Source organism: Oncorhynchus gorbuscha, linkage group LG16 (assembly GCF_021184085.1).
Source record: "Oncorhynchus gorbuscha isolate QuinsamMale2020 ecotype Even-year linkage group LG16, OgorEven_v1.0, whole genome shotgun sequence".
Classification (NCBI taxonomy): Eukaryota; Metazoa; Chordata; class Actinopteri; order Salmoniformes; family Salmonidae; genus Oncorhynchus; species Oncorhynchus gorbuscha.
The window spans coordinates 42,509,531-42,526,794 of record NC_060188.1 but is presented as its reverse complement, the minus strand read 5'-3'; the positions used below and the strand labels follow the sequence as shown (position 1 = coordinate 42,526,794).

Sequence of the window (17,264 nt, the reverse complement as noted above, 5' to 3'; positions counted from 1 at the left end):
TGTGTGTGTGTGTGTGTGTGTGTGTGTGTGTGTGTGTGTGTGTGTGTGTGTGGTGGGCAGCCAAGTGGGGTGAACATGCATGTTACATAAACAATCAACCTAAGCTGTGACGCTTTTCCTCTGTCTGATAATGGGGGTTGTTTTTGAATACACAGAGGGTACTTTTCCAGATAAGCATTCTGGTGAACCAGTCCAGCTAGGCTATATTATAAACACTCTGGGCTGAAAATGAAACCCTGCTTTAGGACGCTGGGTGCTAGAATAACCTAATCACACTTTCTTATGGGTGAAAGAGGACACCTGCTTACCGACTCCAACACACAAACACCATCTCTCACACACACAACTGGATCTGTGGGCAACACACACATACCCTCCCTGCTAAAACTAAAAACACAAGTGACTGCGTCTGAACTGGGGAGGGGTCAGTGGGAGCTGAAGGGGGAAACCTTTCTCCAATCTCTCTCAACAGCCCCAGAGAAGCCACAAGATGCTAATGCAAGGAAGCTTGAAAGCTCCAAGTCCCCACCACGGCTGACTCACTTCGACACCTGACCCACAACCTGTTGTGTTTCCTTGGTTTCAGCCAGGTGACCGCTCACTTCTGCATTCCACTCCATGAGTCACATGATCCATGTGTGTGGATCACATCCACATTCTCATCAACCCAAGTTCAACCCCTGATTGTCCAATGGAAAGGATGCCAGAGGAAACTACAAACCCAGGGGCTGTGTGTCTATGACTGAGTGGATCATGCTGCATCACACGTGTAAGAACGGTGTAACGTTCTTGCTGTTACATGATTGCCAAACTCACTTTCTCTCTGGGGAATATAGTTATTCTACTCTAAGTCAAGCTGAGTGGAAGGGGACTATGCCTAATTCTGGCCTTCAGTTCTAGACCAAGAAATGGCTGTCTGAAAGACCCTACAATACTGAGTGTCTCTGTTTTGCCAGACTGTACAGAAAGTAGGTTGTCAGGTGATATGGGATACATCACTGATATGGGACTCTCAACTAAATAGGCTAGAGCTAGATTACATTCCGAGAGGCCTTTAAGTGTTCATATCAGTTTATGGTGTAACATTACACATGAACATGATTGACAAAAGCATATTTCTCTCAAATGTTGTGCACAAATGTGTTTACATCCCTAATTAATTGAGCATTTCCTCTATGCCAAGATAATTAATCCACTTGACAGGTGTGGCATATCAAGAAGCTGATGATAAACAGCATGATCATTAAACAGGCGCACCTTGTGCTAGGGACAATAAAAGGCCACTAAAATGTGCAGTTTTTTCATACCACAATTCCACAGATATCTCAAGTTTTGTGGGAGTGTGCAATTGGCATACTGACTGCAGGAATGTCCCCCAGAGCTGTTGGCAGATAATTTAATGTTATTTTCTCTACCATAAGCCGCCTGCAATATCATGTCATAGAATTTGGCAGTACGTCCAACTGACCTCAACCACAGACCACATGTTCGGCCTTGTGTGGGTGAGAGGTTTGTTGATGTAAACATTGAAAGTGCCCTATGGTGGCGGTGGGGTTATGGTATGGTCAGGCATAAGCTACGGACAATGAACACAATTGCATTTCAAATCGATGGCAATTGGAATGCACAGAGATACCGTGATGAGATTCTGAGGCCCATTGTAAGGCATCTGTGACCAACACATCCATATCTGTATTCCCAGTCATGTGAAACTCATAGATTAGGGCCTGATTAATTTATTTTAATTGACTGATTTCCTTATATGAACTCAGTAAAATCTTAAACATTACTGATACCACAAGCCCAGTTCCATGACTCACAGCAACCCAAATAGCACCCTATTCCCTATGTAGTGCATTACTTCTGACCAGGACACATTGGGTTCTAGTTAAAAAGTAGTGCACTGACCTATATAGGGAATAGGGTGCCATTTGGGACAAGCTCTGACTGCCAATTCTAAGAAACAGCAAAAAGGGTTTCTGGCAAAGTTGGTATTTTAGTTAGGGTTAGAATTCTGAGGGGAGTTAAGCCATCAGCATGCTTCAGTTCAGCTGGCACCTTGCTGAACTCGGCTAGGCAAAACGAACGTGTGCGCGCGCGCATACTCCCTTAAAAGGCCAACAGTACCATTCTGAGAGAACTTCCTCAAAGTCTAAATAAATCTAAGTCAATTAATGACACATTTCTTGAGTTAAGGAGATCTTAGTTGCATAATTTTCCTTCAAAGATGTTTGGTGGTGTATTTCAATATTTTTTTTAAGTGTGTGAAAACATTTCGTTGAATGACAAAAATGGAAGAATCCCTACTGTTGACCAATCACAGACGAAGGCACATAGCTGGCTGCCGGCCTCAGCTTGCTACGAGAAAAAGTATAATGTGCATGAACAACCCCCCCCAAAAAAAAACTTGCCGAAGACCAAATTAAGATAAAATGTGTCATAATATACGCACAAACAGTTCCGAACTGTTATCAGCTGGGAAACATGGGCGCTTTTAAGCCTGCATATTAAAATCTAGGACAAATGCTGGTAGGCCTACACCATTCAAACACCAGCTTTCCAAAGGCTTTGATGTGGTTTATGAGGAAACCTTGATTGTGCTGCTAACTAAGAGAGCATGGAAGAGCTCCAGAAAAAGGCCTAGTAGACTAGATAACTTTACATTTGATAGCCTAAATCTCACACAAATAGGCTATTCTGTTTTAATTATGACATAGGCAACTATTAGTACTTACCATGCCAGTACCATAGGCAAAGACAGGGTAGGGTCTTTTATGCAAAATATATATCTTTACCATGACCCTGCTGTTCTGAGAATGCTTGGGTCACTTAAAATAGCACTGATAGGAAGAACATGTCGACAAGCTGTCTTACTGGCCTGCCTAATGAGATGCAACACACTCACGAGATCAATTCATAAAAATAAATAAAAAGTAGCCAAACTACAACTCAAGACGGGGAAGCAGGAGATTAGATGTAAAAAAAAAACTAAAAAAATGAAAGCAACAACTTTCCCTCATCTAACCTGGCAGCTACTTTTACAGGTTGTGACTGACTAGGGAATAGAAGTGATACTGTGACAGACGTTATGATTGATGATCCCGCACATGACACACACACACTGTTCTGAAACTATGTGCAGAGGGAACTTGAGCCTAGATTTCACCTCTCTCAACCATTCCACTACTACATCTTAAAGTATTTGTCCAGTGTTCGAGAATGTTTATGAAATATTACTTATAATTAATTACAACATTAATTAAATAGATGTCCTTCCCCAAAAATATAACTAAGGATGTTAAAAAGCAGAGTTTCTCTGTGCCTCTGCTTGGCCTGTTAGGAAAGAGTGGTTTGGGAGTATACTGGTAAATAAGAAAACTGCTTTGACAGCTCATCCAATGAAACTTGCATACACCTGGATATTCAAAGCTTCCATGTGTGGGCACTGGGGCAGTCTGCCTGAGCCCAGAAGGACCAAGTCAAATAGTATGGATAGATTCAGGATTTGGAAACACTGATGGAACTACTAGTGCACTTTACCATAACAGCAATAAATGCAGACTGTTCATTTCACAAGTGTGAGTCGTTTCTGTCCTTTGCCACTATATTCCTTTGCTTGAAAAACAAGAAAAAAGCGGTCAGTGTACTGTTTGTCCATCTTTACACTTCCTCAAAATATTCCGAATTAAATCGGAGATAACTTAAGAAATCTGTCATGAATTTACACCTTTTTGCAGAAGAGATCATGGTATTTTAGTTAAGGTTAGAATTCTGAGGGGAGTTAAGCCATCAGTTTTTTTTCTACTGTGTTACTGACTTGTTAATTGTTTATTCCATGTGTAACTCTGTGTTGTCTGTTCACACTGCTATGCTTTTATCTTGGCCAGGTCGCAGTTGCAAATGAGAACTTGTTCTCAACTAGCCTACCTGGTTAAATAAAGGTGAAATAAAAATAAAAATAAAATGGTCGTGCAATTTTACATTAAGATGTTTGGTGCAGTATTTCTCAAGTAATTTTTTGTTGCATATAAAGTGTCATTGAATGACAAACACTTCATTGAAGAACCCCTACTGTTGACAAATCACTGACAAAAGAGTGTAGACTTTGGCTTCCCTTGTGAAAAACATTTCTGTGCACGAAGCTGCTTGACTAACCACATAAGGGCACATCTTGGCCAAAGAGGATGATGTCATTATCTAAGCAAATTTCAAGTGTTTTTATTTATTTTTTTAAACAGTTTGCTTCAAAAACAAGTGCACTGGGGAGGGATGCACAATATATCTGTTAACATATCGGAATCGGACGATATTAGCTAAAAATGCCAACATCGGATGTCTAGTTTAACGCCCCGATGTGCAAAACCCGATGTCAAAGGTACCATGCATACCTATAAAGTAGGTACATGACCGCAACTTAACCCTGTTTCCTAAAGCTAACGTTATAAAGCGGCCAGCTAGCTTCATCTGACTAGTAAGGCTCGACCGCAACGGGTTGTGATGTGACGCTAGCCACAATAAGGATTAGGCACAATAGTGGAATTTGCGGTTTGCCTTCAAAATAAAATGTATGCCATTGACAGTAATGCAAATGAATACAAATAGTAGAATTATGCCATACTTTTATTTTGAAGACTAACTGCAAAGTCCACCATTGTGGCTAATCCTTATTGTGGCTAGCTTCACATAGATGGTCTGACCACCATTAATCAAATAAGAACCGTCTTATAAATTAGGATTATTTTAGATGACAGCTAGCTATATAGTTAGCTAGCTAACTATAGCTACTGAAATAGATGTCATGTTATTTGACACATCAAATAGTGTTATTTGACGTATTTTTGGGAGACGGTTTTATTTTTTTATATACCTTTATTTAACTAGGCAAGTTAGTTAAGAACACATTCTTATTTTCAATGACGGCCTATGAACTGTGGGTTAACTGCCTTGTTCAGGGGCAGAACGACAGATTTTTAACTTGTCAGCTCGGGGGATCCAATCTTTCAACCTTACAGTTAACTAGTCCATCGCAATAACGACCTGCCTCTCTCTCGTTGCACTCCACAAGGAGACTGCCTGTTACGCGAATGCAGTAAGCCAAGGTAAGTTGCTAGCCAACACTTGAACTTCTTATAAAAAACAATCATAATCACTAGTTAACTACACATGGTTGATGATATTACTAGCTATTATCTAGCGTGTCCTGCGTTGCATATAATCTGACTGAGCATACAAGCATACAGGTATCTAAGTATCTGACTGAGCGGTGGTAGGCAGAAGCAAGCGCGTAAAGATGAATTCAAACAGCACTTTCGTGCATTTTGCCAGCAGCTCTTCCTTGTGCGTTAAGCATTGCGCTGTTTATGACTTCAAGCCTATCAACTCCCAAGATGAGGCTGGTGTAACCGAAGTGAAATGGCTAGCTAGTTAGCTCGCGCTAATAGAGTTTCAAACGTCACTCGCTCTGAGCCTTCTAGTAGTTGTTCCCCTTGCTCTGCATGGGTAACGCTGCTTCGAGGGTGGCTGTTATCGTTGTGTTGCTGGTTCGAGCCCAGGGAGGAGCGAGTAGAGGCACGGAAGCTATGCTGTTACACTGGCAATACTAAAATGCTTATAAGAACATCCAATTCTCAAAGGTTAATGAAATACAAATGGTATAGAGGGAAATAGTCCTATAATAACTACAACCTAAAACTTCTTACCTGGGAATATTGAAGACTCATGTTAAAAGGAACCACCAGCTTTCATATGTTCTCATGTTCTGAGCAAGGAACTGAAACGTTAGCTTTCTTACATAGCACATATTGAACTTTTACTTTCTTCTCCAACACTTTGTTATTACGTTATTTAAACCAAATTGAACATGTTTCGTTATTTACTTGAGGCTAAATTGATTTTATTGATCCATTATATTAAGTTAAAATACGTGTTCATTCAGTATTGTTGTAATTGTCATTATTACAAATAAAAAACGTCCGATTAATCGGTATCGGCTTTTTTTGGTCCTCCAATAATCGGTATCGGGGTTGAAAAATCATAATCTGTCGACCTCTAATCAACACAGCAAGTAAATGAAAGAAATAGGTTATGATTATGTTTTACTTGTAATGGGAACATACATAAATGCCAACAAAATAACTTTTTGGTCAGAGTGGTGTGTGTAACTTTTATTTAACTAGGCAAGTCAGTTAAGAACACATTTCTATTTACAATGATGGCCAGGAAGACACTGGGCCAATCATGGCCGGATGTGATACAGCCTGGATTCAAACCAGGGACTGTAGTGATGCCTCTTGCAATGAGATGCAGTGCCTTAGACCGCATCATCCATGTGTGTGTGTTAACTATTTAACTGTACTGGAATGCTTAAAAGGCCGCTAAAATTGTAAATATCGGATATCAGTTTGTTTGTTTTTGGCAAGGAAAATATCAGATATCGGTATCAGCCAAAAATGTCTTATCAGTGCATCACTAGAACCGAGTGTTTTTTCTCGAATTTATGCTTTGGCCAATAAGTAAATGTCGAGTCAACAACATTATTTGGCTATGAGCAACCAGGTTTTCATCTAATTTTTGTTTTTTACATGGAGGCAGCCACACCAACATGCTTAAAAATATGAAGTGTAGCACTTCGTGTTGTGTTGCCCCGAACATAATGCTTTGTATTCAGAACATGAAGTTAATTTCTTCACTGCAATTTTACTTTAGTGCCTTATTGCAAACGGGATGCATGTTTTGGAATATTTTTTTATTCTGTACAGGCTTCCTTCTTTTCACTCTGTCATTTAGTTTAGTATTGTGGAGTAAATACAATGTTGATCCATCCTCAGTTTTTTCCTATCAAAGCCATTCAACTCTGTAACTGTTTTAACTTCTGACAGGGGGCAGTATTTTCACATCCAGATGAAATGCATGCCCAAATTCAACTGCCTGCTACTCATCCCCAGAAGATAATATATGCATATTGAATCATGTCTATGAGTTTGAATCATGTCTGTGAGTATAAGAGAACTTATGTAGCAGGCGAAGTCTTTAGAAATTGGTTGAGGTTTTTCCTTTGTGTAATGAAGAAGTAGCCCTGTTCATAACGAGGGTCACTTCAAGTGTACTGTTAGATAAGAGGGGTCCTTCTGTAGCTCAGTTGGTAGAGCATGGCGCTTGTAACGCCAGGGTAGTGGGTTCGATTCCCGGGACCACCCATACGTAGAATCTATGCACACATGACTGTAAGTCGCTTTGGATAAAAGCGTCTGCTAAATGGCATATATTATTATTATATATTATATTATTATATTATTATTTATTATTATCATATATTATATTATTATTATTATTAGGGGTGTGACCAGAAAGTTGGCGTCAGTTTTTTTTCTTCCTGTATTGAACACAGATCATCCAGTCTTCAATTTGATCCGATTATTTACTTTTAAAAAATACCTAAAGTTGTATTACAAAAGTACTTTGAAAAGTTTTGGCAAAGTGTACAGGTAACTTTTGAGATATTTTGTAGTCACATTGCGCAAGTTGGAACCGGTGTTTTTCTGGATCAAACGCGCCAAATAAATTGACATTTTGGATATATAATCGACGGAATTAAATCGAACAAAAGGACCATTTGTGATGTTTATGGTTATGGGACATATTGGAGTGCCAACAAAAGAAGCTCGTCAAAGGCATGATTTATATTTTTATTTCTGCGTTTTGTGTAGCGCCTGCAGGGTTGAAATATGTTTTCCTTCTTTGTTTACGGAGGTGCTACCCTCAAATAATAGCATTGTTTGCTTTCGAACAAAAATACTTTTTGAAATCTGACATGTTGGCTGGATTCACAACACATGTAGCTTTAATTTGGTATCTTACATGTGTGATTTCATGAAAGTTTGATTTTTACAGTAATTTATTTGAAATTTGGCACTCTGCATTTTCACTGGCTTTTGGCCAGGTGGGTGTCCCACATATCCCAGAGCAGTTAAAGTCACAATTGGCCTCATGGTGAAATCCCCGAGCGTTTTCCTTCCTCTCCAGCAACTGAGTTAGGAAGGACGCCTGTATCTTTGTTGTGACTGGGTGTATTGATACACATTTCCAAGTGTAATGAATAACTTCACCATGTTCAAAGGGATATTGAATGTCTGTATTTAAAAAAATTTTTTTTACCCATCTACCAATAGGTGCCCTTCTTTGCGAGAAATTGGAAAACCTACCTGGTCTTTCTGGTTGAATCTGTGTTTGAAATTCACTGATCGACTGTGACCTTAGAGATAATTTAATGTGTGGGATACAGAGATGAGGTAGTCATTCAAAAATTGTGTGAAACACTATTATTGCACACAGAGTGAGTCCACGCAATTTATGTGACTTGTTAAGCAGATTATTACTCCTGAACGGATTTAGGCTTGCCATAACAAAGGGGTTGAACACTTGACTCAAGACATCTCTTTTCATTAATTGGAGAATTAAAAAATTAAAAAAATTAACATTATTCCACTTTGACATTATGGGGTATTGTGTGTAGATCAGTGAGACACAATCTCAATTTAATCAATTTTAAATTCAGGCGGTAACACAACAAAATGTGTAAAAAAAGGGGTGTGAATAACATCTGACTGGGGAAGGAGCAGTGTGTTTTGAGTACTGACTCAAGGCTGTGTGTGTTGTTCTGTGGTACAGGAAGGAAGTCGTTTGCATTCGGGCAGGCTGGGAAGCAAACAAAGCCTTTGGCAGGTATCTCTCAGCGATATACAGTATACTGCCCTTGGTCACACGTAGCCAGGGAAATATGAGCTCTGTTAAGGGTTTTCCTCAGAGGGTCAACCAACCTGCTGCCCTGCCTGGTATTCTTAGTCAGTCCAGTATCTGAGTCGTTTTACTGTCAGATAAGCAAATCAATAATTTTGTAGTAGGAGACACCAAAATGCTTGAGTGTGTGTTAAAGTGAACTATCAGTCCCCCCATGCCACGATGGGGGCCAGTGCAAAATTATCTCCCCTGCATCTCTCTCTCAGCCTGGACATCTTTATGAATGTGGATTTGACACATATAGGGGAGGTATTTAGTATCATGGGTTCTCATGAGTGACAGATATAAATGGAATCCACCTGAATTCATTGAAATCTCTTAAAATGATAGGCCTATAATTCATAAGATCTATATTTTTAAAGAATGTATAAAAGGATATCCCAATGTGCAGTGACAGAAGATAAATATCAAACGTTTTGTAATGTCCATAGTAATCAGAGAAACTATAGCACAACTAATGTAGTATTTTCTGCGCCTTCACAGAGCAGCTTCAGTTTGCCAGCCATCCATTTGTCATAGGCCCATTGAACAGTCACGTGCACAGAGCACATACTGTCCCTGGTTGACTGGCTGGCTTGTAACCACATCTCAATGCCTGCTACTGTACAATGATTTATATATACACACACACACACACACACACACACACACACACACATTGGTACAGTAGCATGTCTGCAGCGCCGTTGTACATTGCACCGAGTGTTGATAATAATCTGGAATTGTAGCAAGCTAGTTATGAATATTTAATAATTCTAAAAATCGACCATTTATTCCACGGTAACACACCCCAATTATGAACACCCTATCCAGCCCAAATGAGTAGCATTAGAAGTGAACACTTGCTTTGTCTCGTGTTACAGAAACGTCTTCAAGTAATTTCCACCAAGAGTGGCGGCATTGCCTTATTTCCTACCAAGTTGACCCAACATGTTCCTCGAGCGAGTTCACAAGGTGGGTTAACGTTAGCTAGCCGGTGGCAACAATAAGGGCCGCATTCAGCTGCTGTCATCAGACATTAGTTACACTAATACGGATTGCATAGCAGTATCCTAACACAGGGCTCCGGACCTTCTGTTCACCTCTTTCACAAGATGAGCTGCTCAACTGACGTTAGCTAGCTAGTTTATTATTGATAGCATGCGCACGTACCTGAACGCGGGATCCTCTTTGTTGCATCTTGGGGGCGGCGAAAAGGCATTTCTTTTATTAAAAAGTTTATGGAAAAGAGTTGGAGGCATTTTGTACCAAATATTTAGGTACAGAACGTCTCGCTTTCTTTTAAATCCAAGAGCAACGCTAGTTCCTTGAAACTAATTCCATTTGTGTCGGAGTCATATGACAAGCATTAGTCACACGAGCTGCTTGGAAACCCACTACATGTTTCTGATTGGACGATGATCCACTGCTCCTTGTCGAAAATACTTGATTGGCTGATATTTTTGGACAAGCACCACGTGGTCAATAGAAATGCTGTGTTGATGTTTTGGCTTAAAGTTACCATCTGGTCGAGATACGAAATAAAATGTACATTTAAAACTCCCAAAACATAATAAATAATCCATATATATATCCCAGGCCAGGACACCGTAGAAGATTACATATTTTGATGAGTTAAATATGGTTCATATTCAATTCCTAGCCTGAAACATACTGTATGTCACATGTCAAATAGCTCAAATACCAGCTCTTCTCCAACAGGGTGGTAATATTATCAATGTATTTAGTTAAACAAAATCAATGTACATTATGTATTACAGCAACAGAATTTCATACATGTTTATTGTTTTAATTATTATTTTTAAACAAACAGACAACCTGTACATGGACTGTGAAAACATTCTCTCTTTTTTTTTTACAAAATTGTCCTAAAATAAATAATTAAACAAATGTACAAACTGCCTTTTTATTAGTGTTGTATATCTTTTACAATTGTGTATTGAATTACAAGTTTGCAAAACTATTTCAAAACATGCTTACGGGGCCTTGTGAGATGAATGTGTTGTGAAAATGACAGGTAAAATAAGGTTATATATGAGCTTCAGCCAATGTGGTTTGTTTGCTTTCTCACCTCGATTGATGACAGCTTTAACAAGTTGTGGTAGCTTTCCTTCCTGGAGGGGTGGGACCGGCACACCTTGCACAGCTGGTTCTGGAACTGAGTGAATAAAGCACAATATTCAATAAAAACAATAGAAAATGAACAGATGTAGCAGCAGATTAATCATACTCAATAACCACCACTATAAATGATTATAACAAAACAATATGTTTCATGGATAGGGTGGCAGGATTTGAGCCCAATTTACAGCCAATAAATAGAGACAAGTTTTTCCTGGCCCAGTCACAATAGTCAGGAAAAGCTCCTGGCCCTACTCATGGAAATGCTTGAAAGGACATGATGAAAGGTCTCATGAGAAAGGCATGACCTCTAATGGACATTTTGAGTAATGACATATTTCTTCAAGACATTTCAGTGCAGGGTAAACAGAGACCGAGGATGTGGAATTTACAGTTTGTTTTACAAAAATCTGACGTCATCCTGTGTCATCCTGTGTAGAAATTGTGAGCATACCAAACAGCTACATCCTCATCTTCAAATGCATCTGTTCGAAGGTACACCAACATTGGTGAATATCATCTGGTGGCGAAAAATACCAGGCCCATGGTCAGTCAAACAACATTCTATGACAGCGACTCATCCAGATTGACCAGAGAGAATGCTTACCCTCAGGGAGGAGTACCTCTGCCACAATTTTTGAAAGAAGTGTCCTTTTCTTTCTCGTCTGCAAAGTCAAAGAACTTGGTTTGCTCCGGGGAGTGTTGTGTGGGTCTTTTCTGGACTTCTGGGGCTTCTCCAGGGGCAGACGTCTCTCTGTCGCCCCCTGTGTTTCCGGTCCTCTCAGTGATTTCACTGGCCGTGTGGCCACTGACAGGCTCACATTGTTCACCACCATCTTCTCAGTGGTAACAGAGTCACTGAATGTTACTCTCTTCCTGCATTTGATCGTCCTGGGTCTAATCATCACTGACTTTGAGAGAAAGATTTCATTGCTAACATTAATACACTATTTTTGCGTGTGTGTTTTTTTTATAACCTTTATTCAACCAGGAAAAGCCCCTTGATACGCAGAGTCTCTTTTTCAGACGATTCACAATTTCTCTTGAGAATGAAACAATTTCTCTTTAAACGCCACTGATATACAGTCGGAATCTGAGAAATACAAAAAGACAGGTGAGCGTTTTCATACTCGTGTTGTTTCCTTGGGGACTGAGGGCACAGTTACTTCTCCAGGTAAGGGTGCACTTTCAATGGAAATAGGCACTGTACAGCTTGTCTACAAATACATGGGAAATAAATCATCAGTTCGAAATGTGTCCTCCTGCTTTTGTTAGGTGTTTGACAGAAATAAGTCAATTATATATTATAAACAAAAAATACCAATGATAAACAAATCCCTAAAAATGTGTTTCTAATGGGCAGTGCTAAATGGCTGTGAACAAAGAAATGTCATTTGTTAGGATATACTGTTTCATTCTATGAAAAAATGAATGTGACATCTAATACATTGAATCCAATCTACCTCTTTTCCTGATCTTATCTATCATTCATTTTGGAGATGTCTGCAAAGATACAAATAACATTGTGCACACATAAAGAAGCATGGAATACTTTATATCCCAGGTTGGCAACGTTTCACTTTCCTTTTAAAAACGACACATTGTCTGTGTCCTATGGCAACCTATTAGCTAGATAGTGCACTACTCTTGACCAGAGACCAGTGAGCCATGGTCAAAGTAGTGCACTATGTAGGGATAGGGTGTCATTTGGGACACAGGTTGTACAGTATGTCCAGTAGTGCACTGTATCCCTTACCTATGATGGAGGACAGGATAGAAGTCTGCTGCATATTCATGTCCTCAGCATGGCTGACATCTAGGATAATAGAGTTCTTCACATGCAGGTCAAAATGCTCCTCACTGGGGAAGGCCACTGTCTCTTCTAAACCGAAAGAATGATGGGATTGAATTAGTGTTGTAACGATACCACAATTTGACTAACAATACATTACCAAGTATCACGATACTGAGTAGTAGGGTCTGCATCCCCGCTCAGCATGACAGATAAATAAATAAAAATTAAACTGATGGAGGAATAGAAGAGCAAACATTTACATTTACATTTAAGTCATTTAGCAGACGCTCTTATCCAGAGCGACTTACAAATGGGTGCATTCACCTTATGACATCCAGTGGAACAACCACTTTACAATAGTGCATCTAAATATTTTAAGGGGGGAGGGGGTGAGAAGGATTACTTTATCCTATCCTAGGTATTCCTTAAAGAGGTGGGGTTTCAGGTGTCTCCGGAAGGTGGTGATTGACTCCGCTGTCCTGGCGTCGTGAGGGAGTTTGTTCCACCATTGGGGAGCCAGAGCAGCGAACAGTTTTGACTGAGCTGAGCGGGAACTGTACTTCCTCAGTGGTAGGGAGGCGAGCAGGCCAGAGGTGGATGAACGCAGTGCCCTTATTTGGGTGTAGGGCCTGATCAGAGCCTGGAGGTACTGAGGTGCCGTTCCCCTCACAGCTCCGTAGGCAAGCACCATGGTCTTGTAGCGGATGCGAGCTTCAACTGGAAGCCAGTGGAGAGAGCGGAGGAGCGGGGTGACGTGAGAGAACTTGGGAAGGTTGAACACTAGACGGGCTGCGGCGTTCTGGATGAGTTGTAGGGGTTTAATGGCACAGGCAGGGAGCCCAGCCAACAGCGAGTTGCAGTAATCCAGACGGGAGATGACAAGTGCCTGGATTAGGACCTGCGCCGCTTCCTGTGTGAGGCAGGGTCGTACTCTGCGGATGTTGTAGAGCATGAACCTACAGGAACGGGCCACCGCCTTGATGTTAGTTGAGAACGACAGTTTGTTGTCCAGGATCACGCCAAGGTTCTTAGCGCTCTGGGAGGAGGACACAATGGAGTTGTCAACCATGATGGCGAGATCATGGAACGGGCAGTCCTTCCCCGGGAGGAAGAGCAGCTCTGTCTTGCCGAAGTTCAGCTTGAGGTGGTGATCCGTCATCCACACTGATATGTCTGCCAGACATGCAGAGATGCGATTCGCCACCTGGTCATCAGAAGGGGGAAAGGAGAAGATTAATTGTGTGTCGTCTGCATAGCAATGATAGGAGAGACCATGTGAGGTTATGACAGAGCCAAGTGACTTGGTGTATAGCGAGAATAGGAGAGGGCCTAGAACAGAGCCCTGGGGGACACCAGTGGTGAGGCGCGTGGTGAGAGACAGATTCTCGCCACGCCACCTGGTAGGAGCGACCTGTCAGGTAGGACGCAATCCAAGCGTGGGCCGCGCCGGAGATGCCCAACTCGGAGAGGGTGGAGAGGAGGATCTGATGGTTCACAGTATCGAAGGCAGCCGATAGGTCTAGAAGGATGAGAGCAGAGGAGAGAGAGTTAGCTTTAGCGGTGCGGAGCGCCTCCGTGATACAGAGAAGAGCAGTCTCAGTTGAATGACTAGTCTTGAAACCTGACTGATTTGGATCAAGAAGGTCATTCTGAGAGAGATAGCGGGAGAGCTGACCAAGGACGGCACGTTCAAGAGTTTTGGAGAGAAAAGAAAGAAGGGATACTGGTCTGTAGTTGTTGACATCGGAGGGATCGAGTGGTTTTTCAGAAGGGGTGCAACTCTCGCTCTCTTGAAGACGGAAGGGACGTAGCCAGCGGTCAGGGATAAGTTGATGAGCGAGGTGAGGTAAGGGAGAAGGTCTCCGGAAATGGTCTGGAGAAGAGAGGAGGGGATAGGGTCGAGCGGGCAGGTTGTTGGGCGGCCGGCCGTCACAAGACGCGAGATTTCATCTGGAGAGAGAGGGGAGAAAGAGGTCAGAGCACAGGGTAGGGCAGTTTGAGCAGAACCAGCGGTGTTGTTTGACTTAGCAAACGAGGATCGGATGTCGTCGATCTTCTTTTCAAAATGGTTGACGCAGAGTCATCTGCAGAGAGGGAGGAGGGGGGTGCAGGGGGAGGAGGATTCAGGAGGGAGGAGAATGTGGCAAAGAGCTTCCTAGGGTTAGAGGCAGATGCTTGGAATTTAGAGTGGTTGAAAGTGGCTTTAGCAGCAGAGACAGAGGAGGAAAATGTAGAGAGGAGGGAGTGAAAGGATGCCAGGTCCGGGAGGGGGGGGGTTTACTTTATCCTATCCCTAGACCCAGGTGGTGATTGACCATGAGGGAGTTTGTTCCACCATTGGAGGCGAGTTGCGGCGTTCTGGATGAGTTGTAGGGGTTTAATGGCACAGGCAGGGAGCCCAGCCAACAGCGAAGTTGCAGTAATCCAGACGGGAGATGACAAGTGCCTGGATTAGGACCTGCGCCGCTTCCTGTGTGAGGAGGGTCGTACTCTGCGGATGTTGTAGAGCATGAACCTACAGGAACGGGCCACCGCCTCCTCCATTTCCGCTCGGCCTTCCGGAGCCCTGTTCTGTGAGCTCGCATTGAGTCGTCAAGCCACGGAGCGGGAGAGGGGAGGACCGAGCCGGCCTGGAAGATAGGGGACATAGAGAGTCAAAGGATGCAGAAAGGGAGGAGAGGAGGGTTGAGGAGGCAGAATCAGGAGATAGGTTGGAGAAGGTTTGAGCAGAGGGAAGAGATGATAGGATGGAAGAGGAGAGAGTAGCGGGGGAGAGAGAGCGAAGGTTGGGATGGCGCGATACCATCCGAGTAGGGGCAGTGTGGGAAGTGTTGGATGAGAGCGAGAGGGAAAAGGATACAAGGTAGTGGTCGGAGACTTGGAGGGGAGTTGCAATGAGGTTAGTGGAAGAACAGCATCTAGTAAAGATGAGGTCGAGCGTATTGCCTGCCTTGTGAGTAGGGGGGAAGGTGAGAGGGTGAGGTCAAAAGAGGAGAGGAGTGGAAAGAAGGAGGCAGAGAGGAATGAGTCAAAGGTAGACGTGGGGAGGTTAAAGTCGCCCAGAACTGTGAGAGGTGAGCCGTCCTCAGGAAAGGAGCTTATCAAGGCATCAAGCTCATTGATGAACTCTCCGAGGGGACCTGGAGGGCGATAAATGATAAGGATGTTAAGCTTGAAAGGGCTGGTAACTGTGACAGCATGAAATTCAAAGGAGGCGATAGACAGATGGGTAAGGGAGAAAGAGAGAATGACCACATGGGAGAGATAAGGATCCCTATGCCACCACCCCGCTGACCAGAAGCTCTCGGGGTGTGCGAGAACACGTGGGCGGACGAAGAGAGAGCAGTAGGAGTAGCAGTGTTATCTGTGGTGATCCATGTTTCTGTCAGTGCCAAGAAGTCGAGGGACTGGAGGGAGGCATAGGCTGAGATGAACTCTGCCTTGTTGGCTGCAGATCGGCAGTTCCAGAGGCTACCGGAGACCTGGAACTCCACGTGGGTCGTGCGCGCTGGGACCACCAGATTAGGGTGGCAGCGGCCACGCGGTGTGGAGCGTTTGTATGGTCTGTGCAGAGAGGAGAGAATAGGGATAGACAGACACATAGTTGACAGGCTACAGAAGAGGCTACGCTAATGCAAGGAGATTGGAATGACAAGTGGACTACACGTCTCGAATGTTCAGAAAGTTAAGCTTACGTAGCAAGAATCTTATTGACTAAAATTATTAAAAATGATACAGTACTGCTGAAGTAGGCTAGCTGGCAGTGGCTGCGTTGTTGACTTTGTAGGCTAGCTGACAGTGGCTGCGTTGTTGACACTACACTAATCAAGTCGTTCCGTTGAGTGTAGTAGTTTCTACAGTGCTGCTATTCGGGGGCTAGCTGGCTAGCTAGCAGTGTTGATTACGTTACGTTGCGTTAAAAGAACGACAATAGCTGGCTAGCTAACCTAGAAAATCGCTCTAGACTACACAATTATCTTTGATACACAGACGGCTATGTAGCTAGCTATGTAGCTAGCTACGATCAAACAAATCAAACCGTTGTGCTGTAATGAAATGAAATGAAAAATGTGATACTACCTGTGGAGCGAAGTGGAATGCGACCGGGTTGTTGAGTGCGGAAGTTCTATTCAGTAGACGTTGGCTAGCTGTTGGCTAGCTAGCAGTGTCTCCTACGTTAAGGACGACAAATAGCTGGCTAGCTAACCTCGGTAAATTAAGATAATCACTCTAAGACTACACGCTCTAAACTACACAATTATCTTGGATACGAAGACAGCAAAGACAACTATGTAGCTAGCTAACACTACACTAATCAAGTCGTTCAGTTGAGTGTAATAGTTTCTACAGTGCTGCTATTCGGTAGACGGTGGACGTTTGCTAGCTGGCTAGCTGCTGGGCAGATAGCAGTGTAGACTACGTTAGGACGACGAAATACGAAGTTGCAATAGAAGTGCTGACTGTTTCACTTTGTTGTCCTCTTTCTTTTCCTTTTTCTTCTGTCCTTCTTTTGTCCTTATTTTGTCTTCCTTTCTTCTGTTAACTAGATATT

General features: G+C 42.5%; 1 protein-coding gene across 3 annotated transcripts in view; it reads right to left on the bottom strand.

Moving 5' to 3' along the window:
- The window catches only part of LOC123999126 (folliculin-interacting protein 1-like), a 34,964-nt gene extending 23,305 nt beyond the window's left edge, over nucleotides 1–11,659 (bottom strand). For 2 of the 3 annotated variants that reach the window (XM_046304565.1, XM_046304567.1), the window contains exon 1: nucleotides 9,949–10,146. In XM_046304565.1, the coding sequence (XP_046160521.1) occupies nucleotides 9,949–10,037 (89 nt within the window). In that variant the 5' untranslated portion in view covers nucleotides 10,038–10,146. Of the gene's footprint in view, nucleotides 1–9,948; nucleotides 10,147–10,867; nucleotides 10,955–11,371; nucleotides 11,438–11,524 lie in introns of those variants that run through there. The other variant, XM_046304568.1, reaches the window with a different exon arrangement.
- Between the last annotated feature and the right edge of the window lie 5,605 nt (nucleotides 11,660–17,264).